Consider the following 18570-nt stretch of genomic DNA (forward strand, 5'->3'; position numbering starts at 1 on the left):
TCAAAGGGCAGTCGAGGGGGAGGGATGAGTCATGTCACTATTTCAGAAAAAGTAACACGTACTGCTGTCAAGTCATTCATAGGCCATCACTCTAAATAGTACATGACTCTCAAAGATAACTGAATAAAATAAATGAGGCATGTACCATTGGGGGTTTTTTAAAAAAAAACAACAACAACATGTTTCATAAAGACCAGTAAAGCCTATATTGTGTAAGTTACCAAAAAGTAAGAGAACTGGGCATTTTTAATCAAATGTCTTGCTCATTGCTAAGTGAGCACAAACAAGTGAAAGTCCTGTAGATGATTGAAAATCTATTTAAGTTTGTAAACCAATATAGAAAGGAAACAAGATGGCAAACTGAATAAACTGAATAGCCAGCTCTCTTATTGGCATGCACCATATATAGAGTGATTTTAGACTTTTATTTCTACTAGGCAGTGCTTTTATTTTAGAAATAAGGTGCCGATGCTCACGATAAAGTTGTTGCAGTAAGTGTCACGCTTTTAACCAATGCTTTTCTTCTACCCTTGAATACCCCCAGAAAGAAGCACTGGTACTAGGGGCTATGCCCCTGCCCCTGCTCACCAACCCCTCTGCCATTTCCCCCTTATTAACTGCCTGGAGTTTTGCCGGCACAGATGCATAACGGCTATGGCAGGTGAAGGGAAGGCCACAAGAATGACACAGGAGACTGGTATTGGGTTGAATTAGGCCACAACTTTATTGATTACAGGAAAGAGTAGGTTTGGCTAAGGCATTGGGCATGTATCCCACCTGCTACCTGATGGAAACCTGGTGGGGTCAAACCTTTGCTGCGGAGTCACCCCCAACATGGATTGGATGCCACAGCCCCACCCAGGCCACTGTTGGGAGAGGTATATGGGCCTGTTGGTCCCCTAGCAGACTCCTGGACAGAGTCACCCCTTCTGGACTGCTCTAACGGGCTACCCTTGTTACTAAGGATGCAGCCCAATGCCTTATCCACCCAAGTTGTGATGGTTGCTCCGAGATAGGAGAAACCTACAAGCCGGCCCATTTGCTTACACGAGAAAGGGAGCCCTGAATAGGGCGACTGAATTAACCACAGCAAGGTCCATAGGCAATGTGCCCCCTCCCCCCCTCCCCACCCCGGTGGGCCCCTAAAGACTTGGTGGGTGGAAAAATCCCATGACGATCGGCCAAGAGGGCAGCTGACACCTGGACAACCCCTTAAATAGGCTGGGTTGAGATTGCAGCAGGCACTGCCCACCCTTTCTTGAGTGTCTGACTTGGCTAGAGGTGGGCAGTGCCAGCTATCCCTTTCCCTGGCCGCGCCTGGAAGATAGCAGCCTCCCTGAACCCACCACTGCCATGCCATGCTGCAACAGCCACCCACCCGGAGTCCCAGGTGAGCAAATACTCCCTTCCCATCCCATGCAGCTACTAAGTTCGTTATTCCCCTTCACGGCCCCGTTTCGGTCTTCTCTTCTGCAATTCTGCTTTGCACCTTTGCTTTCACCTTCACCCTCATGCCCTTTTCACCTCTGCTGTTGTTTAATGCCACAGTTTCCCTCTGTGCCCCTCCATATGCTTTACTCAAAGCTCTGCTGTTGTTAAAAACCACCATTTTCCTCTCAGTTACCTCCACCCCTGCTTTACTCAAAACTTCTGCTGTTGTTTTGAACCACCACTCTTCCCCTGACAGGGTCCCTCCCTTCACACTCTCTTTTGACGGCTGCTGGTGCTGTGCAGCCTGCCTTCTCTTTTGCTCCCCTGCCCCACCCTGACCTCATACAAATACAGGATTGTGATGCGGCACGACTGATCCTTCAGTGGTGGACACAGGATGATATAGCCTTGCATGTTTATGTATATAGGAGGATGGGTGTATCCATAGGTTTTTCTGTGATGATGATGATGAGGATGATTTTAAATGAGTTGTGAAACACCTCTTGGGTCAGTGATGAAACTGATATTGACTTGCAGAGAGAGGATACCAAAATTCATATCATGAGGATTTGTAGACAGGTCCTTGTGACAGTATTCGTTCCCATTTACCTACTGGCAACATAGAAGACTGGTGCATGGTTTCTGTTCCAGTCATGTCAGTTTCCAGGATATGTGGGAATTTGAGATCCTCTTTTCCCCCTATCTCTAAGAGATAGTTGGGGTTGGCAGTGCTGATCATCAGCTAGGTTTGGGTCAAGGTGATCGATGATCAAAGCAGCAGGCATGCAGTTTCCTGCTGAGTCTCTTGTTCTCTGGATTTGAGCATTGTGTAGCCACAATCACTTCCTCTTCCCCCATGTCAGCTGGGAAAATCTTGAATGAGACCCATTTGTTTGTTGTTCGTAAAATGAAATTGTGTTGTCAGACACAGAACACGTTTCTAATACATACATCTGTATACATTTTGAAGTAATTGTCTTGCCAAATGTCCTTTTCAAGATGAACAATAACAGTAAAGCACAAAAATCTACTAAAATTAGACTTTCTCCTTCTGTTTACAAAATTCCCATTGAAGTGCAGTATCCTAAGTTTTATGTTTAAATTGCTTGCCATTGTGTAAGCATTCTATATAAAATAGGTCAGCTTATAGTACTGGCATTTGGACATTATGTTGGCAGAACAAATGTTAATTTTCTACCACTCTGACAGTGCAAAGTAGAAGGCATGTTGCACTAGATGCTGCATATTAATTGAAAAGGCTTTCATAATGTGCAACATCTGGGTTGTATGGAACGTGGCATGACAATCAAATATAGAAAAATAGATCTGTGTTAAATAAATGTGGAACATCCTAGGGCACAAAAGAAAGGACTGTGTGCATGGCTGAAATATTAGTCAAGCCAACTGAGAAATATGATCGTGCATTGTTTCTAAAATTTATTCAGGCTGATGGGGAAATTCTAGACAAACCCACAAGACAGGATTTGGATGGCATGTTCAACAGCCATTGGCTTAGGTAAGCATGGCTTGGGAGCAAAAAGGACCAGAAAGGAGCAAGCCAGCTTCAAGCTCCTCCCTAGAAGCCCATATGTTTGTGCAGTTCCAGTAAACCATAGTAGGGCTTTCTGTGTCATATGGACCAGGCCATTGCGTTTTTAAACCATTGCAAACTTTGTAAAATTATTGCATAAAAACTCATGATTGCTCCTGTTATCAGACTCCAATCTCCTTTCTAGAGAAAGCTGTGCACTCCAACAGATGATTATGTCTCAATATGGCAGACGTGATCACTGATGACATTGTAGGGACACCTTCTCTTGAGGTGTCAGCCTCATCACAGGCTTAATTAACAGATCTGTTCCCATTAAGGGTGCCATACGATTGTCATACTGAGTTTCTCTCTCCTCAAGTTCACAGCTGTCCACACCTCAGCTTGATGGGTCAATGAAACCAGTAGCCTAATTATTTTGAAAGCAAATGTTTGGAACTCAAAATCTCTGTTCTCAGGCGGGATTTATCTAAAACAATTCTAAGTCTGTGGATCAAAAAAGATCATAATCACAGAGAGACCTAACTGAGCTGAACACAAAGCAACAATATTTCTGTGCCAGGGTGCTTTTTCTTTCCCTTTCCCCTCAAAAAGACTGCCTTCTTTTACTGCACATGAAATATGAATTATTATTTGGCAAAAGAATTTGTGCACGCGGTAAACGTTTCTCTTGTTCAGAGGAAGTTTCTTGGCTGGGAAAGAAGAGTGAGGATCACTGTCAGCACCTTTTCACCTTGTCTGAAACCATTTACAATGAGAATATGTAGAAGATGCCTGCGACCACTTTCACTGTCCTTACCTCCCATCTCCTAGTCTTCATCTGCACTGTGTGCTCTGAGCATTCCCTGGGTAGAACTTTTCCGTGTTATCTGGATTCCTACTTTTTGCTGTGTCACAGATCATGTGTGCAACTTGTACCTCCATTGAAATCAATGATAAATTAATCACTGAAATTGATTTCACGGGGTCTGTTCCTAAGCATAACTAAGGCTGCATTTACAGCATGTATTTGAAGCATTATGATCAGTGTCAGATTTACATATAAGCTAAACAAGCTATAGCTTAGGGCCCCACTCTCTTGAGGGCCCCCCAAAAAATTAAAGGGAAAAAAACTGGATCTACATTTCCAAAATATAAGATAAAAAACAAATTAAATAAAATCTACATACAGCAACAGTGTTTTGTGTTGCGTAGGCTCCTGTGATGTAAGTAATGGGCCCTGTCTGCTAGCCTGCTCCCTAAAATTGTATTTCAGTTCAACAATTACTTTGATAAAATACATATTTTGTTATGTGCAAATGGCTTTAGATACCTATTACCATAAATTACCATATAGGTCCATAAATTACCATATAGCATATATTCAACACAAAAAACAGTGACAATTTGTTGTTGACAAAGGACAGCTGGACATATCAAGGGCCCCATTACCTTCAGTAGCTTAGGGCCTCATCAAACCTAAATCCGGCCCTGACTATGATACATCTATAAACAGTCATGACTTGCCCCCCAAAGGATCCTAGGTCAAGGGTGCTAAGAGTTGTAGGGAGACTTCTGTTCCCGTCACAGAGCTATAATTCGCAGCATAGTTTTAACAATCAAGCCCTCTTCACAGAAAGCTCTGGGAAGGGAATAGTGGCATCTCAACAACTCTCAGCACCCTACATGGGGAAAGCCATGACAGTGGTCTCATAGTGCTTTAAATGTATGGTGTGAATGTGGCATAAATCTGGATCCAACCCATAAATTCTGTGCGCAGAGAGCAGATGAGGACATGGAGGTCAGAAGTGGGCACAGCAGCTGGTATCTCCCTTCAGAAGCATGTGTTTTTTCAGATTTATGTGTCAAGAGCCACAGATATTTGTGACTTGTTTCTGAACACTATCCTGATAAATGTATGTGTTCATGGAATACCATGTAGCATCAGAAAACTAGTTATTCTTTCCCCATAATCTTCTGGCAATTCTATTTTTTTGTTTTTCTTTAATTATTGAAGCCCCCTTTCCAAAAGTGGGTTATAAAAAAATTAAACATCATGTGGAGCAACATGTTTGGCCCTTCAAATTTCAGGATTAAAATGTGGGATTATCTGCTGAGTAATTTCTGTGCTTCACTTTTTAATTGGTGTGGTAACCCCACAGTTGCCTTGTAAACTTTAAGAGTGCAGTTTGATCTGTCAAACTGTATTAGTTATGCAGCAGTTTCTACCTTCAGGCCTCCCAAACTATGACTGACCATGCAACATTTCTGCTGCAAACAATAATTCTAGATGACAGTATCCCTTTGGTTTCTGTGCATCTATGAGGCAAATGCAGAGCAGAGGTCATTATCATCACAAGCTGTTATGTAACTGCATAGAACAAAAGCATGCATTCCTGTGATTTAACGTGGGGCAACGTATTCTTAGAGACTTTGCTATCCGACAGTGCCTAAGAGCCAAGCTACACATCCAACTTTAAAATAACTTTTGTGTCAACAAATGGCATTTACCTGTGCTTTTGCCAAGCATGAATTCAAAACTGCTGTCTTACCTCATTATTAACTCATCCCTCAGGAGCCAAGCATGACGGAAATAATCTCGTTTTTAAAGCAGAAAGAAAAGCTTAATTTTCCTGTGAGGCAATTTCGGGGGGGGGGGGTCCTGCTATTATATCCCCAGTGGAAGATCTTTGTCTGTTTCCTTTCAGGACAGAGAAGCCAAAGCTTTGGATAGCTAGGTGCAGCCTAGGTAAAGGGTAAAGGGACCCCTGACCATTAGGTCCAGTCATGGACGACTCTGTGGTTGTGGCACTCATCTCGCTTTATTGGCCAAGGGAGCCTTCGTACAGCTTCCGGGTCATGTGGCCAGAATGACTAAGCCGCTTCTGGCGAACCAGAGCTGCGTATGGAAACCCCGCTTACCTTCTCGCCGCGATACCTATTTATCTACTTGCACTTTGACGTGCTTTCAAACTGCTAGGTTGGCAGGAGCTGGAACCGAGCAACGGGAGCTTACCCCATTGCAGGGATTCGAACCGCCAACCTTCTGACCGGCAAGCCCTAGGCTCTGTGGTTTAACCCACAGTGCCACCTGCCTAGGTGCAGCATAGGCGCCGACTCCATGGGGCCTGAGGGGGCCCGAGCCCCCTCAAAAATTTGTTTGGGGGGGCTCCGCCCCCCCAATAATTTAAGAAAATTATTAGTTATATTATGCTTTGTAAAATCACAAAATTATGTTGGTATTTTTTATTTTCCTTGTTTGACGATAGTTACCTTTTAAAATACATTCAGTAATGAGTTAAAACAAAGCCACTCCCGATCTAGAGAGGGGGTGGGGTTGCGGGCTCTCGACCCATCAGCAATCTCGCGGGGCTGGCGTCAGCCCCGCGAGAAGCGGGGATTCCTCCTAGCTCATTAATATTCACCGCCCACGGCGGCAGCCAATCGGCTGCCGCAAAGGGCGGGCCCTCACAGGTTCACTTAAGGTCGGGGCAGCCCGGGGCTCGCCCCTTTCGTTTCCCCAGCAGCAGCGGTTTGGAGGTCTTGGGCCCCCCCAATATTTTTTATAAGTCGGTATGGGCCCCCGCCCCTCCAATATTTTTTATAAGTCGGCGCCCCTGAGGTGCAGGTAAACAGAAAATTTAAGCTGATACTTTTTACCCCTAACACCAAAATACATTTACTGGTTTGGTGGGGGGTGAGGGATCTGGTGAGGGATCTGGTGTCAGCAATACTGAGATGTCTAAATAATACATGCAAGAAATGCATGTATTAATTTGGGCTTTTATTCCAATAAAATCAAGTTAGTTTTAATTGATTAAGTACAGTAATTGATTAAATCCATATAGATTTGCATACAATTGAAACAATAGTTTTGAAGGCAAGCCTTTGCTTTCAGATGGATATATGTGTGTGAATGTCACTGCAGATGTTAGCTTAGAAAAGTAATTAGACAGCATGTCCACTCCAGGTGCCCAAGCAGCTAGCTCTGCCACTGCCCCCATCCGGGCATTCAGACAGAATCCTTCCCCCTGGACCACTTTACCGGGGTACCCTAATATTTGATTAAGAAGTAGTGTGTAGGACTCCTTTCCTCTGTTTAGGCTAATGATGTAACTCAATGCCTTTTTCTGTCAGCAAGTTGTGACAGTTGCCAGATAGGCCCAATTCTTCCCTGGTCCCAAATGCAGCGACCAACTCCATAGCAAGACTGTCCATTTACCCATGGTCAGCTGAGGCTGATGACAACACCAGCTGGCCCCATGGGAAAGAATCTCCCCTCCCAGTTTGCCCATAGCCATACCAGGCTGCAACTGCCGCCGCTGCCAAAATGGTAAGCTGTTTTGTGTTCCTTTCTAATAATGAATGAACAAGTCATCAACTAAAAGCAGCTAAGTCAAAACACCAATTTTAGTTCCTTGATGAGATGAAGCTGGCTGAAATCCAGATATTTTAGTTTAAACAGTTACTGTATCAGAGTGATGAATGATTAACCTCTGCAAAAACTATAAATCATCAAATCTGTAATTTACTGCCTAACCTTATAAAAACCTCAGACACACTCTCCTGCAGAATCCACTCCTGCTTAAGCTTTTAATATTCTCTCTGTACTGTATTGATCTGCTTCACCGTGGTTTAATTAAACTAAGTGAATTATATTATTAAGGTATAATTATTTCAGAAGAGTCTTAACATAACATAATGGATTGGAAAACCATTTTACGAAGTGACATATATGCTTCAGATTATTGTGTGCATTCTTTGAGACATTGAGGGTATTATCAGGCATAGGCAACCTTCGGCTCTCCAGATATTTTGGACTACAACTCCCATGATCCCTAGCTAACAGGACCAGTGGTCAGGGATGATGGGAATTGTAGTCCAAAACATCTGGAGGGCTGAAGGTTGCCGTTGCCTGCAATAGATTGTCAATAACAACTGCCGCCTAATAACAACAACTAAAAATCCTCCCCATTCCTAAGTTACATAGGTTGCTGAAAAAGAAGTTTGGCAGGAAAACCAGTAGTGGATTCTTGTGTGAAAGGAATTGTAAGCTTCATTCAGATAATGATCACAAATTCCTAGGCTGGGTATGAGTTCAGAGGCACCATGTTTTTTAATTCTTAGCATATGTCTTCCCACCCGACTACCATTTTGTACTGGGCTCTGGCTGGTGGATCTAAAATATTAAGCATATCCCACAAGTTCCATCCTGCCAGGTGAGTGGTTTGTAGCAGTCAATACCAATAGTAGCCTCACTGGCTTTGAAAGGCATAGGAAGTGAACTTGCATGGGACTGATCAATAATACTATGTGTGTTTTACTATGCCACGGATATATATAATGTAACTGTGTTGAACAGAAAACACTTTCATCAAAGATTTACCTTATAATGCTAATTAAAAGATGGAAGGATATAGTTGCAAGGAAAGTGTTCGGCTCTCCTCTCCTGCCAACAATTCTCTGTGGCAAATTGCTTCCTCCTGATCAGTTTTGATCCAGTGTTTATTCACCTGATCTCCAAGATCAGAACTAAGCCAGAATGAGGGGGTGGGGGCATTTGCAGAATAGTGGGCAGATGATGGAAAGGCATGTCAGTTAACCCATACAGTTGCCCTGGACTCAGCCACACATTTATGTTACCTCAGAAAACATAGGTTTGGGGACATATGAGTGCTAAGGAAACAGACAGTTTTGCCCTAAAATGTAATACAGTGGTACCTCTACTTATGAACATGACCTGTTTTAGGGTGCCGTTCGCACACCGAAAAGTCCGTAAGTAGAGTGCTGCTACTGCGCATACGCGAAGCACGCAGATTGCTTCTGTGCGCATGCGCACAGGGAACCCGGAAGTAAACACTTATGGGTTTCCTGCGTTCGTAACCTGAAAAGCCGCAATGTGAAGCAAGCGTAACACAAGGTATGACTGTACTGGTGGCTTTTGTTACAAGAATTTTAAAATACATTATGTGAACCTTATACTGACACCTGACAGCATATTTTACTGTTCAGTGGAATATAACTCTAGACTTTTGGTACTTTTCAAAGCAGGGCATTTCAAAGCAGGGCCCTTCATATTAATCTGAGAGAGGCATTTCATTCCCATTGTTTTCAAAAGTTCTTAGAAATTTTCCAGCACTCAAGCTTTAGTTTTGTTAGATTTTCTGAAATTGGAGATTAAATCAATACAATATTTTCATGCTAAATGTTTTCCTCTTGCATATTTTCTCCATCTTTGCAGGAATTTGCTGCACTTACAAAAGAGCTAAATGCATGCAGGGAACAACTACTGGAAAAAGAAGAAGAAATTTCTGAACTGAAAGCTGAAAGGAATAACACAAGAGTAAGTATAAAAACAATCAGTTATGTGTTTTCTATACAACGATGTATCAGATAATTTTAGCACTGCTTTTTATCTTATAATATTCTATGAGAATTGTGAAAATACATTCTGTGCCTGGGTGGGGGAATCTGTAGTTCTCCAGATGTTGATGGACCAGAACCATCATGCCTGACTATTGACATGCTGGCTGCAGCTGATGGAAGTTAGAATCCAACAATATTTGCAGAGCCACCGATTCATCAATGTCATTCTTTTGTAATAGCCTTTTGATAGTTCAAGTGGTTTGTTTGGAAATTCATATCTTGAGTTCTATTTTCCACCTGCTCTTTGGGGAGTAGTTTAAAAGTAGACATTCACTGATCAGATTTGGGTTCATTTAGCATTTATTAACTTTCTGGATTTCTCCCAGTCTGGCTTTTGATCAAAGTGTGAAATTGAACAGTGTCCAGCACCAAAAAGATTGGCAAATTTGGCTTCTAATCAGTTGATTCCCAAAACCTTTTCATGGTCAATGTTGTTACTGGAATATGACAGTGTGTGGACTGGTGAACATTCCTGGGATAATTTTTGAGCAGTTCTGACTTTTCAGAGCAGCGATACACCAAAGAGTGCTAATGTATGATGAGTAGAGGAGTCTTCCTTACAGAATTCCTATCTCCCTACCTTTCTGATCAATGTTTATACTGAACCAGTTTATATATGGAATTTTGGAGTTAGTGTTATAAGCATGATGAAACCTGGTCATGTGTTTGATGTTTCTTCCAACCCATGTACTACCAGTTTCACAGTGATTTCCTTCAGAATGGATAAATATATGTATGGAAACAAAAGTATCTTTGATGCCTTCATCCATTAGGCAGAAGTAAAGCAAGTACCACTTTGTAGAAGTTGGGATCCACAGGAAAAGGCATATCTTTGGCAGCTTCTTAATTTAAGAGCTGTATTGTCTAGGACCCCCTTACTGGTTTTCCCAGTTGTGATGTATGGAAGTGAGAGCTGGACCACAAAGAAGGCTTATCGCCTGGAGAATTGATGCTTTTGAATTGTGGTGCTTGAGGAGACTCTTGAGAGTCCCATGGACTGCAAGAAGATCAAACCTATCCATTCTGAAGGAAATCAGCCCTGAGTGCTCACTGGAAGGACAGATCCTGAAGCTGAGGCTCCAATACTTTGGCCACCTCATGAGAAGAGAAGACTCCCTGGAAAAAACTCTGATGTTGGATAAGATGGAGGGCGCAAGGAGAAGGGGACGACAGAGGATGAGATGGTTGTACAGTGTTATAGAAGCGACCAACATGAATTTGATGAAACTGCGGGAGGCAGTGGAAGACAGGAGTGCCTGGTGTGCTCTGGTCCGAAGAGTCGGACACAACTAATCGACTAAAAAATGACAACAACAATTGTGTAGTACTGCTGCCCTCCTGGATCCTCAACATCACCTGGATATGTATCCTGTCTCTGGCAGCAGTTTTATTCAGACATTCAGTACCCAGCCCCCTTGATGATGCTCCATGTTCTGGTTAGGTCTGGTTATTTGTGGGGCCTGCCTGGTGTTTTCACATGAGCAGAATGTGTGCTTTTATTTAAAATGCATCTCTGGGTTATTTGTGGGGCATAGGCATTTGTTCACCCCCCCCCAAAAAATATAGTCCGTCCCACCACATGGCCTGAGGGACGGTGGACCGGCCCACAGCTGGAAAAGGTTGCTGACCCCTGGACTTGATGATCCTCAGGGTCTCTTCCAACTCTATGATTAACTTAGGACCATTAATTTCAATGGATCTGCTCTGGGGAAAACTTAATTGGATACAATCTATAGGCTCTAGCAGAGTCTTGCCCAGTTTTTCCAGAAATTGTTAATATATATAATGGGAAACTCCTATATGTTCTTACCAAAGAGCCATTAAAAAATCTGCTATTCTATTAAAAAGCAAAACATACCATGCCATGTTCTGCAGTGAGAGAGGTGCAAATATAGACATATTGGTTGCCAATAGACAACAGAACCCACACATTATTTGTTTTAAAGAAAACATAGCAAGAAAACGACTACATTGCCCTCTCACTTTTGGCAATACAAATGTTTTTGAACAATCTTTTTAAAGGGGGGTTTCAACTCTAAATGAATGTGCAATTAATAAGAAAAAGAATTACTGTGTGCTTTTATTAACGGGCAGTTTTTTAAAAAAGCACAATTAAAAATTTAAGTAGTGCTTTATGATTTCACTGAATAAGGATATCATTCTACCTTACAGCCATCTTACAAATTAAAAGCAGAAGCCTGCTGTATAAGTAAAATATGTCACAGCCATTCTTTCATACCTGGAAGATCGGCTAGGAAGCTGCTTTATACCAAGTCAGACCATTGGTCCATTTCACTCAGTACTGTCTACAATGATTGGCTGAAGTTGACTCAAGCCTTGGGCTGATTAAACAATCTATGGCGTTAAATGTTTATGACGGGTGCTGTGTTTTGCTGCTGCTGTTATGTATTTTGTGTTTTTTTTACTGCAAACTGTCCTGTGATCTTTGGATAAGCGCAAAATATAAATTAAATAAATAAAAATAGTCAGGTTCAGATTTTAAAAATAATAAATTGACAGTAAATAACCCTAAATATATGTAACTTGCCTTTTCCTATGCAAGACTAGAAAGACAGACTAGAATCAAGAATACACAAAGAAACATCACACTGCTACATCCCTGTTAAGGGATTGTTACAGTAGTTGCTTGTTCGCTGCCTTTGTTCGACATGATGTCTAATTTAAATATTACAGTTCCCAGGTGATGGCTGCCAAAAAATCCTTAAGTGAAAGTATCTTACCCCATGTAGCAGTGCAAATGTATGCAGCATCCCCATACTGTTTCTAAAGATATGCACTGTTGACACAGAAATGCTGTATGTGTTCAGCACAACAACACACACGGCAAGAAGGTTTAAAGTGTTAAACATTATACAAAAAAATTGTTTAGGGCAGCTTTCCTGTTGGGGGCGGGTAGTCTCTTAAACTAGCCCTGACATCAATCTATCTGATGGCTGGTATCAAACAAGTTCTAAACCAGAAGCCACCAACTTTAATTATACCAATGGGAACTTTTGGATTTTTGAGAGAGTGCCATGGGCACACCACCATCTATGGGCACTGCTCTCTTCCCTACCTTGGATGAGCCCCCAGAGAAAGCACAAAACATACTTCACTGTTTGAAGCAAACTTAGGTGAAAGTCAGATCCATTAAAGTTAATCTGAGCCTTGAAAAGCACATAAAAATGAAAGAGGAAGTGGGCAAGAGAATCGAGGGAGAAAAAGGTAACCTGCCTCACCGTCTCATGACCAAAGGGGCAGTGAGTGGGGGAGCTGAGAGGTTTTGTGGTGCCAGGGGGCACTGGTGGAGGAACAGGGGTGTGGGGGGAGTGCACTGCCCTGGCGGCATGATCCCGGTGGGGTGCCATTGCGGCTACACCCCCAGCTAGGCGCCACGCCCCCGCAGGTGACGCGCCACTCCCCCAGGACACACACCACGCCCCCACCTGCTCTCCGCCTCCCTGCCAGAGCTTGAAGCTTTGCCACTACCAGGGGGAGACGTTAAGGGTGCCATTACATCCACAAGTGCCAAGTTGGTAGTCCAACTTTGAACACTGTAATACAAAAGAGAATGCGCCATATATGATACAAGAACAGTAGATATTTGGTGAGCCTGGGTGTCTATAATTTTATGACATTTACTGTAGGGTACATAATATTTATAGAGAGCAGTGTTCTGACATCAGATCAGCACTCATCCCTGGATAACATCTGCAAAAACACCACATAGTGTGTTTTGAATGCCTTTCCCACAATGTAGTTTCAGATTTGCTTTGTATACAGTTAGATTCCACAACGCAGACCTTTTGAAAAAGAAAATAGCAAAGTAATCATCCTCCTTTAAGGCAATATTTTTTGTTTTGTAGGTTCAGCATTAATTGTTGTTGTTGTTATTTAGTTGTTTAGTCGTGTCCGACTCTTTGTGACCCCATGGACCAGAGCACACCAGGCACTCCTGTCTTCCACTGCCTCCCGCAGTTTGGTCAAACTCATGCTGGTAGCTTCAAGAACACTGTCCAACCATCTTGTCCTCTGTCGTCCCCTTCTCCTTGTGCCCTCAATCTTTTCCAGGGTCTTTTCCAAGGAGTCTTCTCTTCTCATGAGGTGGCCAAAGTATTGGAGCCTCAGCTTCAGGATTTGTCCTTCCAGTGAACACTCAGGGCTGATTTCCTTCAGAATGGATAGGTTTGATCTTCTTGCAGTCCGTGGGACTCTCAAGAGTCTCCTCCAGGACCACAATTCAAAAGCATCAATTCTTTGCCAATCATCCTTCTTTATGGTCCAGCTCTCTCTTCCATACATCACTACTGGGAAAACCATAGCTTTAACTATATGGACCTTTGTTGGTAAGGTGATGTCTCTGCTTTATAAGATGCTGTCTAGGTTTGTCATCACTTTTCTCCCAAGAAGCAGGCGTCTTTTAATTTCGTGACTAGCTGTCACCATCTGCAGTGATCATGGAGCCCAAGAAAGTAAAATCTCTCACTGCCTCCATTTCTTCCCCTTCTATTTGCCAGGAGGTGATGGGACCAGTGGCCATGATCTTAGTTTTTTTGATGTTGAGCTTCAGACCATATTTTGCTTTCTCCTCTCTCACCCTCATTAAGAGGTTTTTTTAATTCCTCCTCACTTACTGCCATCAAGGTTGTGCCATCTGTATATCTGAGGTTGTTGATATTGGGCATAATGGGGTGTAAGGGAGTAACATATATTATGCCAATAGAGAAAAACTCTCTATAGTTGCTTAAGATAAATAGACAGCCTGGCACAAACGTTTAACTGTCAGGAGCTGCTCACTTTCATAGGCCTTAAATCCTGTATGTATTTGTTAAATGCTTGAACAGACATGCAAGGGGAAGTGCGGGGAAGTGAATGGAGTGGGAGGTTCAGGTTTGGATCCCTGCTGAGTCACGGAAGCTGACTCTGGGCTGAGTCGTATTTCTTTCTCCGATTCTTACAGCATTGTTCTGAGATAGGAATTGTGAAGCCACTCAAAAATGTTGACAGACATAATTATCCCTTGACTCCACATTTTCATTTATCCAGTGGTGTGTTTTGTTTTCTACGACATAACAACCCTGCAGTGAAAAGTCTTTATTTTGACCTCGGTGTATGCATCTATAGCTGCAATTAATTTTTTTGTGGTATGGGAAAAGTAAAGGATCCATTATTCACTTCTTGGAGTTAGTTCAGCGTAACACTATAGTCAAAGCTATGGTTTTCCCAGTAGTGATGTATGGAAGTGAGAGCTGGACCACAAAGAAGGCTGATCGCCGAAGAATTGATGCTTTTGAATTATGGTGAGAGTCCCATGGACTGCAAGAAGATCAAACGCATCCATTCTTAAGGAAATCAGCCCTGAGTGCTCACTGGAAGGACAGATCGTGAAGCTGAGGCTCCAATACTTTGGCCACCTCATGAGAAGAGAAGACTCCCTGGAAAAGACCCTGATGTTGGGAAAGATTGAGGGCACAAGGAGAAGGGGATGACAGAGGACGAGATGGTTGGACAGTGTTCTTGAAGCTACCAGCATGAGTTTGACCAAACTGCGGGAGGCAGTGGAAGACAGGAGTGCCTGGCGTGCTCTGGTCCATGGAGTCACGAAGAGTCGGACACGACTAAACAACAACAACACTATGATGTGCTGTGCTTGCTGTAAAATAGCATAAATGAGTGGGGCAATGTTAATGTACTATTGTGAGTTGTGGTGCAGGGGGAGAGTAGGCTGTTTCCTGAGACCCTTCTAACCCCTGGATCCAGCAGCTGTTAAAATATAAGCCAGGCTAGCTTCCTGGTGAGATGATAGCCTAGGTAATGGGCCATTAAGGGAACAAAGGAAATGGGTCTGTGCCAGACGAGAAATGGATGGGCTCTCTCCCTCAACTGACCGGTAGTTAAAAAGAAATGGCCAGGGTTGAGATTTGCATGAGGTGAGCTAGGAGCTGGAAGAAAAGCTGCAGACTGGGAAGCCAGAGAGAGTCAGAGCTTGATTTCTGTTTGAATCCAAGGCTGCGGCTATGGGGGAAGCAATAGGAGCGAACTGCAATCCAGGAAAAACCTGAGTTGCTGTTTGTTGCGCTTCAGCTTTAAAGAGTGGGTTTTCACAGGGAAAGCTCTAGGGCAACAAAAAGAGCGCTCAGACATAGAGCTTCTCAGTATTGGGCCTGTGCATGTAAAGAGCAAGGCAAAAGGTGTGGATAAGCCCTCTCTTTATTCACCTCTCCTCAAGTCTGTTCCTGCAGCCATGAATGTGGGAAATACATTCCAAAAGGTTACAAGAGGGAGTTTGTTACATGAGTGCTGGCATTGAATACAACCCCTTTTGATCAAATACAGAAACTCAAAATGTTAATAAAAAACGTTTGTTTTTTGCATATCTGTTCATGTTTTGAAATGCAGTTGTGCAACTAATTTCAGCATCTGTTACATACTGCACTGTGATATGTTTCTTTAATCTGACGGTTTAAGTAGTTCCATTTAACAATATTTCAATGTCCTAAAATGTCTTAGTTTGGACACAACAAAGGTGAGTGGAACAATTTGCCATCTTGGAAAATTTGCATGAGAGTTCAGTAGATATTAATCACATTTATACTTTATTCCCCTTTATGTTCTCTGCAATAATATCATGGAAAACTGCCAAACAGAGTCACCATAAACCTTCAAGTACGGTGAAACCTGCCTGTGTCATTATCATTTTGAACTAGAATTATGGTGCCGGTGACCTTCAGGTGAAAATGAGCTAACTTTCATTTTATATATATATATTGAATCCAATAGCTGTTACTGGAACATTTGGAGTGCCTTGTTTCAAGACATGAAAGGTCGCTGAGAATGACAGTGGTGAAACGGCAAGCACAGTCCCCCTCAGGAGTCTCCAGTGAAGTCGAGGTTCTGAAAGCACTGAAATCATTGTTTGAACACCACAAGGCTTTAGATGAGAAGGTAAAGTATGGGGAATCAGCTTACTGACTCAGCATATATTTATTAAGCTTTGTCATGTATGCCTACACTAGACTAGTTACAGATAGGTAGCCGTGTTGGTCTGCCATAGTCAAAACAAAACAAAACAAATTCCTTCCAGTAGCACCTTCAAGACCAACTAAGTTAGTTCTTGGTATGAGCTTTCGTGTGCATGCACACTTCTTCAGATACACTGAAACAGAAGTCACCAGACCCTTCTATATAGTGAGAAGGTGGAGAGGGGTATTACTCAGAAGGGTGGTGGGAATGGGTGATAGGCAGATAGCTGTGATGAGCCTGTTGACGACTCTTAACGACTGCAATAGGTCTTACAGGAAAAAGCAAGGGGTGAAAAGGTGAAAAATGGCTTTGTCGTGTATAATGAGATAAGAATCCAATGTCTTTGTTCAGACCAGGTCTCTCCATGGTTTTAAGTTTGGTAATAAGTTGCAATTCAGCAGCTTCTCTTTCCAGTCTATTTCTGAAATAATAATAATTATTTTATTTTATTGAGTAATTATATTATTGAGTAATACCTCTCTCCACCTTCTCACTATATAGAAGGGTCTGGTGACTTCTGTTTCAGTGTATCTGAAGAAGTGTGCATGCACACGAAAGCTCATACCAAGAACTAACTTAGTTGGTCTTGAAGGTGCTACTGGAAGGAATTTTTTTATTTTGTTTACACTAGACTAGTTCCCTCATTCTCTTGGCATATGTAACATAATAATGCTTCCAGGGTGCCATTTTATATTCTTCCAAGGTCATGACAGAGGCAGCAGGCCTCACACCCTGAATGGTGGTGGAGATTTCCATGGGACTTATGCAGGGCCATGGGGCCCTTCCAGGAAGTCAAACCCAGTTGATTCAGGCTAGTTGCATACTGTAAGTTGTTTATATTCCCTTTTAGGCCCAGAGAGACAGAGAGAGATGGCAGAGGGGAGCAGGAGATGGAGAGAAAATCTCTGATGCTGTCCCCAAAGCAGTTATCAAGCTGCATTTCCAAGTTGAACTAAATATTCTCACTACATTTAAAGCACATTTATACTACTTCAACAGTCATGGCTTCCCCTAAAGACCCAGGGAGCTACAGTTTACAACTCACAGACTTATAATTCCCAGTACCCCTTACAAACCACAGTTCCCATAAATCTTTGTGGGAAGTTACATACTTTAAATGTATGGTGTAGGTGTGACTGCCTGATCCAAAAATGTGCAGTCATTTCAAACAGTTTAAAAACCTATCAGTCAACTGTATGGGAGGAAAGGAGGTGAGAGGAGGGGTTTAACCCAATCCTTGTTCCCCTTCCCAAGCAACTGATCAGCAGAATGTTAATATTTTTGTAAGGACCCCCATATTCATGTATGAATACAGGGGTACCTAGGCTTGCCATACGTCAGGAAAATTCCTGACATATCCTGGTTTTCTGGTGTAAAAATGGTGTCGGAGGAATTTTGCCAAATCGGCAAAATGTCAGGGGAAACCCAGTTACAGAATATGGCAATGTGATGGAAAAAGCAGCAGAAACAGCTCCATAACCTTAAAGTCACTATTTTGGGGGAAGGTTTCTCCAAAGAGGCTCAACAATCTTGGAGGTTTCCTAAGAAAATCTCAACACCTTTGCGGGTGTCAGGAATTTTATTGTCTCTTATTTCCACCATGAGAATAACAGTCTCAGTTCCCCAACATTGCTTAAAGGTGTCTGTTCTTCCTCCTGTATTCATTAACTGTGTAATAGCCTGTCTTCTATTGAGTTAAAAGCCAAGACAGTGTTCATGAGAAACATAAAATTGTCTTGCAATACATTGTCAACAGTTTGTGAGAATACCACCAGCAGCTGCAAGTGTGGGAAATGGCAGATTGTTCACTGCATGGTGCCTGAGAGGGTTCACGCCTATGTGTTGATATGAATATGCACTAGAAACGATGCATCTGACATCCACTCAGAGATTTAAATTTTAAACACCATGGGGAACCCCTAAACAATGGTATCTCACACTAACAAAATTGTAAAATAAAAATAAAAATAAAAATGGGATAGTGATTTATCAAGAGTAGGTACCAGGCAGCAGGGAGGGGCAGCTATGATAAATAAGGAAAGTCAAGGCATATGGGCCACTTGTCTATGGCCCTAGAAGCTGGCTTGTGTAGAGTGGTCTGTTTGTAGGGAACTATGTTACCTTTAGGAAGAAATCCCACAGAGATTCATCACAGTCTAAAT

At 42.5% G+C, this 18570-nt stretch overlaps 1 protein-coding gene across 8 annotated transcripts in view; it reads left to right on the top strand.

Annotated features, from left to right (window-relative positions):
* The window catches only part of PPFIA2 (PTPRF interacting protein alpha 2), a 266876-nt gene that overhangs the window by 159115 nt on the left and 89191 nt on the right, over positions 1-18570 (top strand). For all 8 annotated transcript variants that reach the window (XM_081878567.1, XM_081878560.1, XM_081878561.1 and 5 more), the window contains 2 exons: positions 9201-9302; positions 16166-16330. In XM_081878567.1, coding sequence (XP_081734693.1) covers positions 9201-9302; positions 16166-16330 — 267 coding nt within the window. The remainder of the gene's footprint in view (positions 1-9200; positions 9303-16165; positions 16331-18570) is intronic.

The sequence above is a fragment of the Podarcis erhardii genome, assembly GCF_964252035.2.
Source record: "Podarcis erhardii genome assembly, chromosome: 10".
NCBI lineage: Eukaryota > Metazoa > Chordata > Lepidosauria > Squamata > Lacertidae > Podarcis > Podarcis erhardii.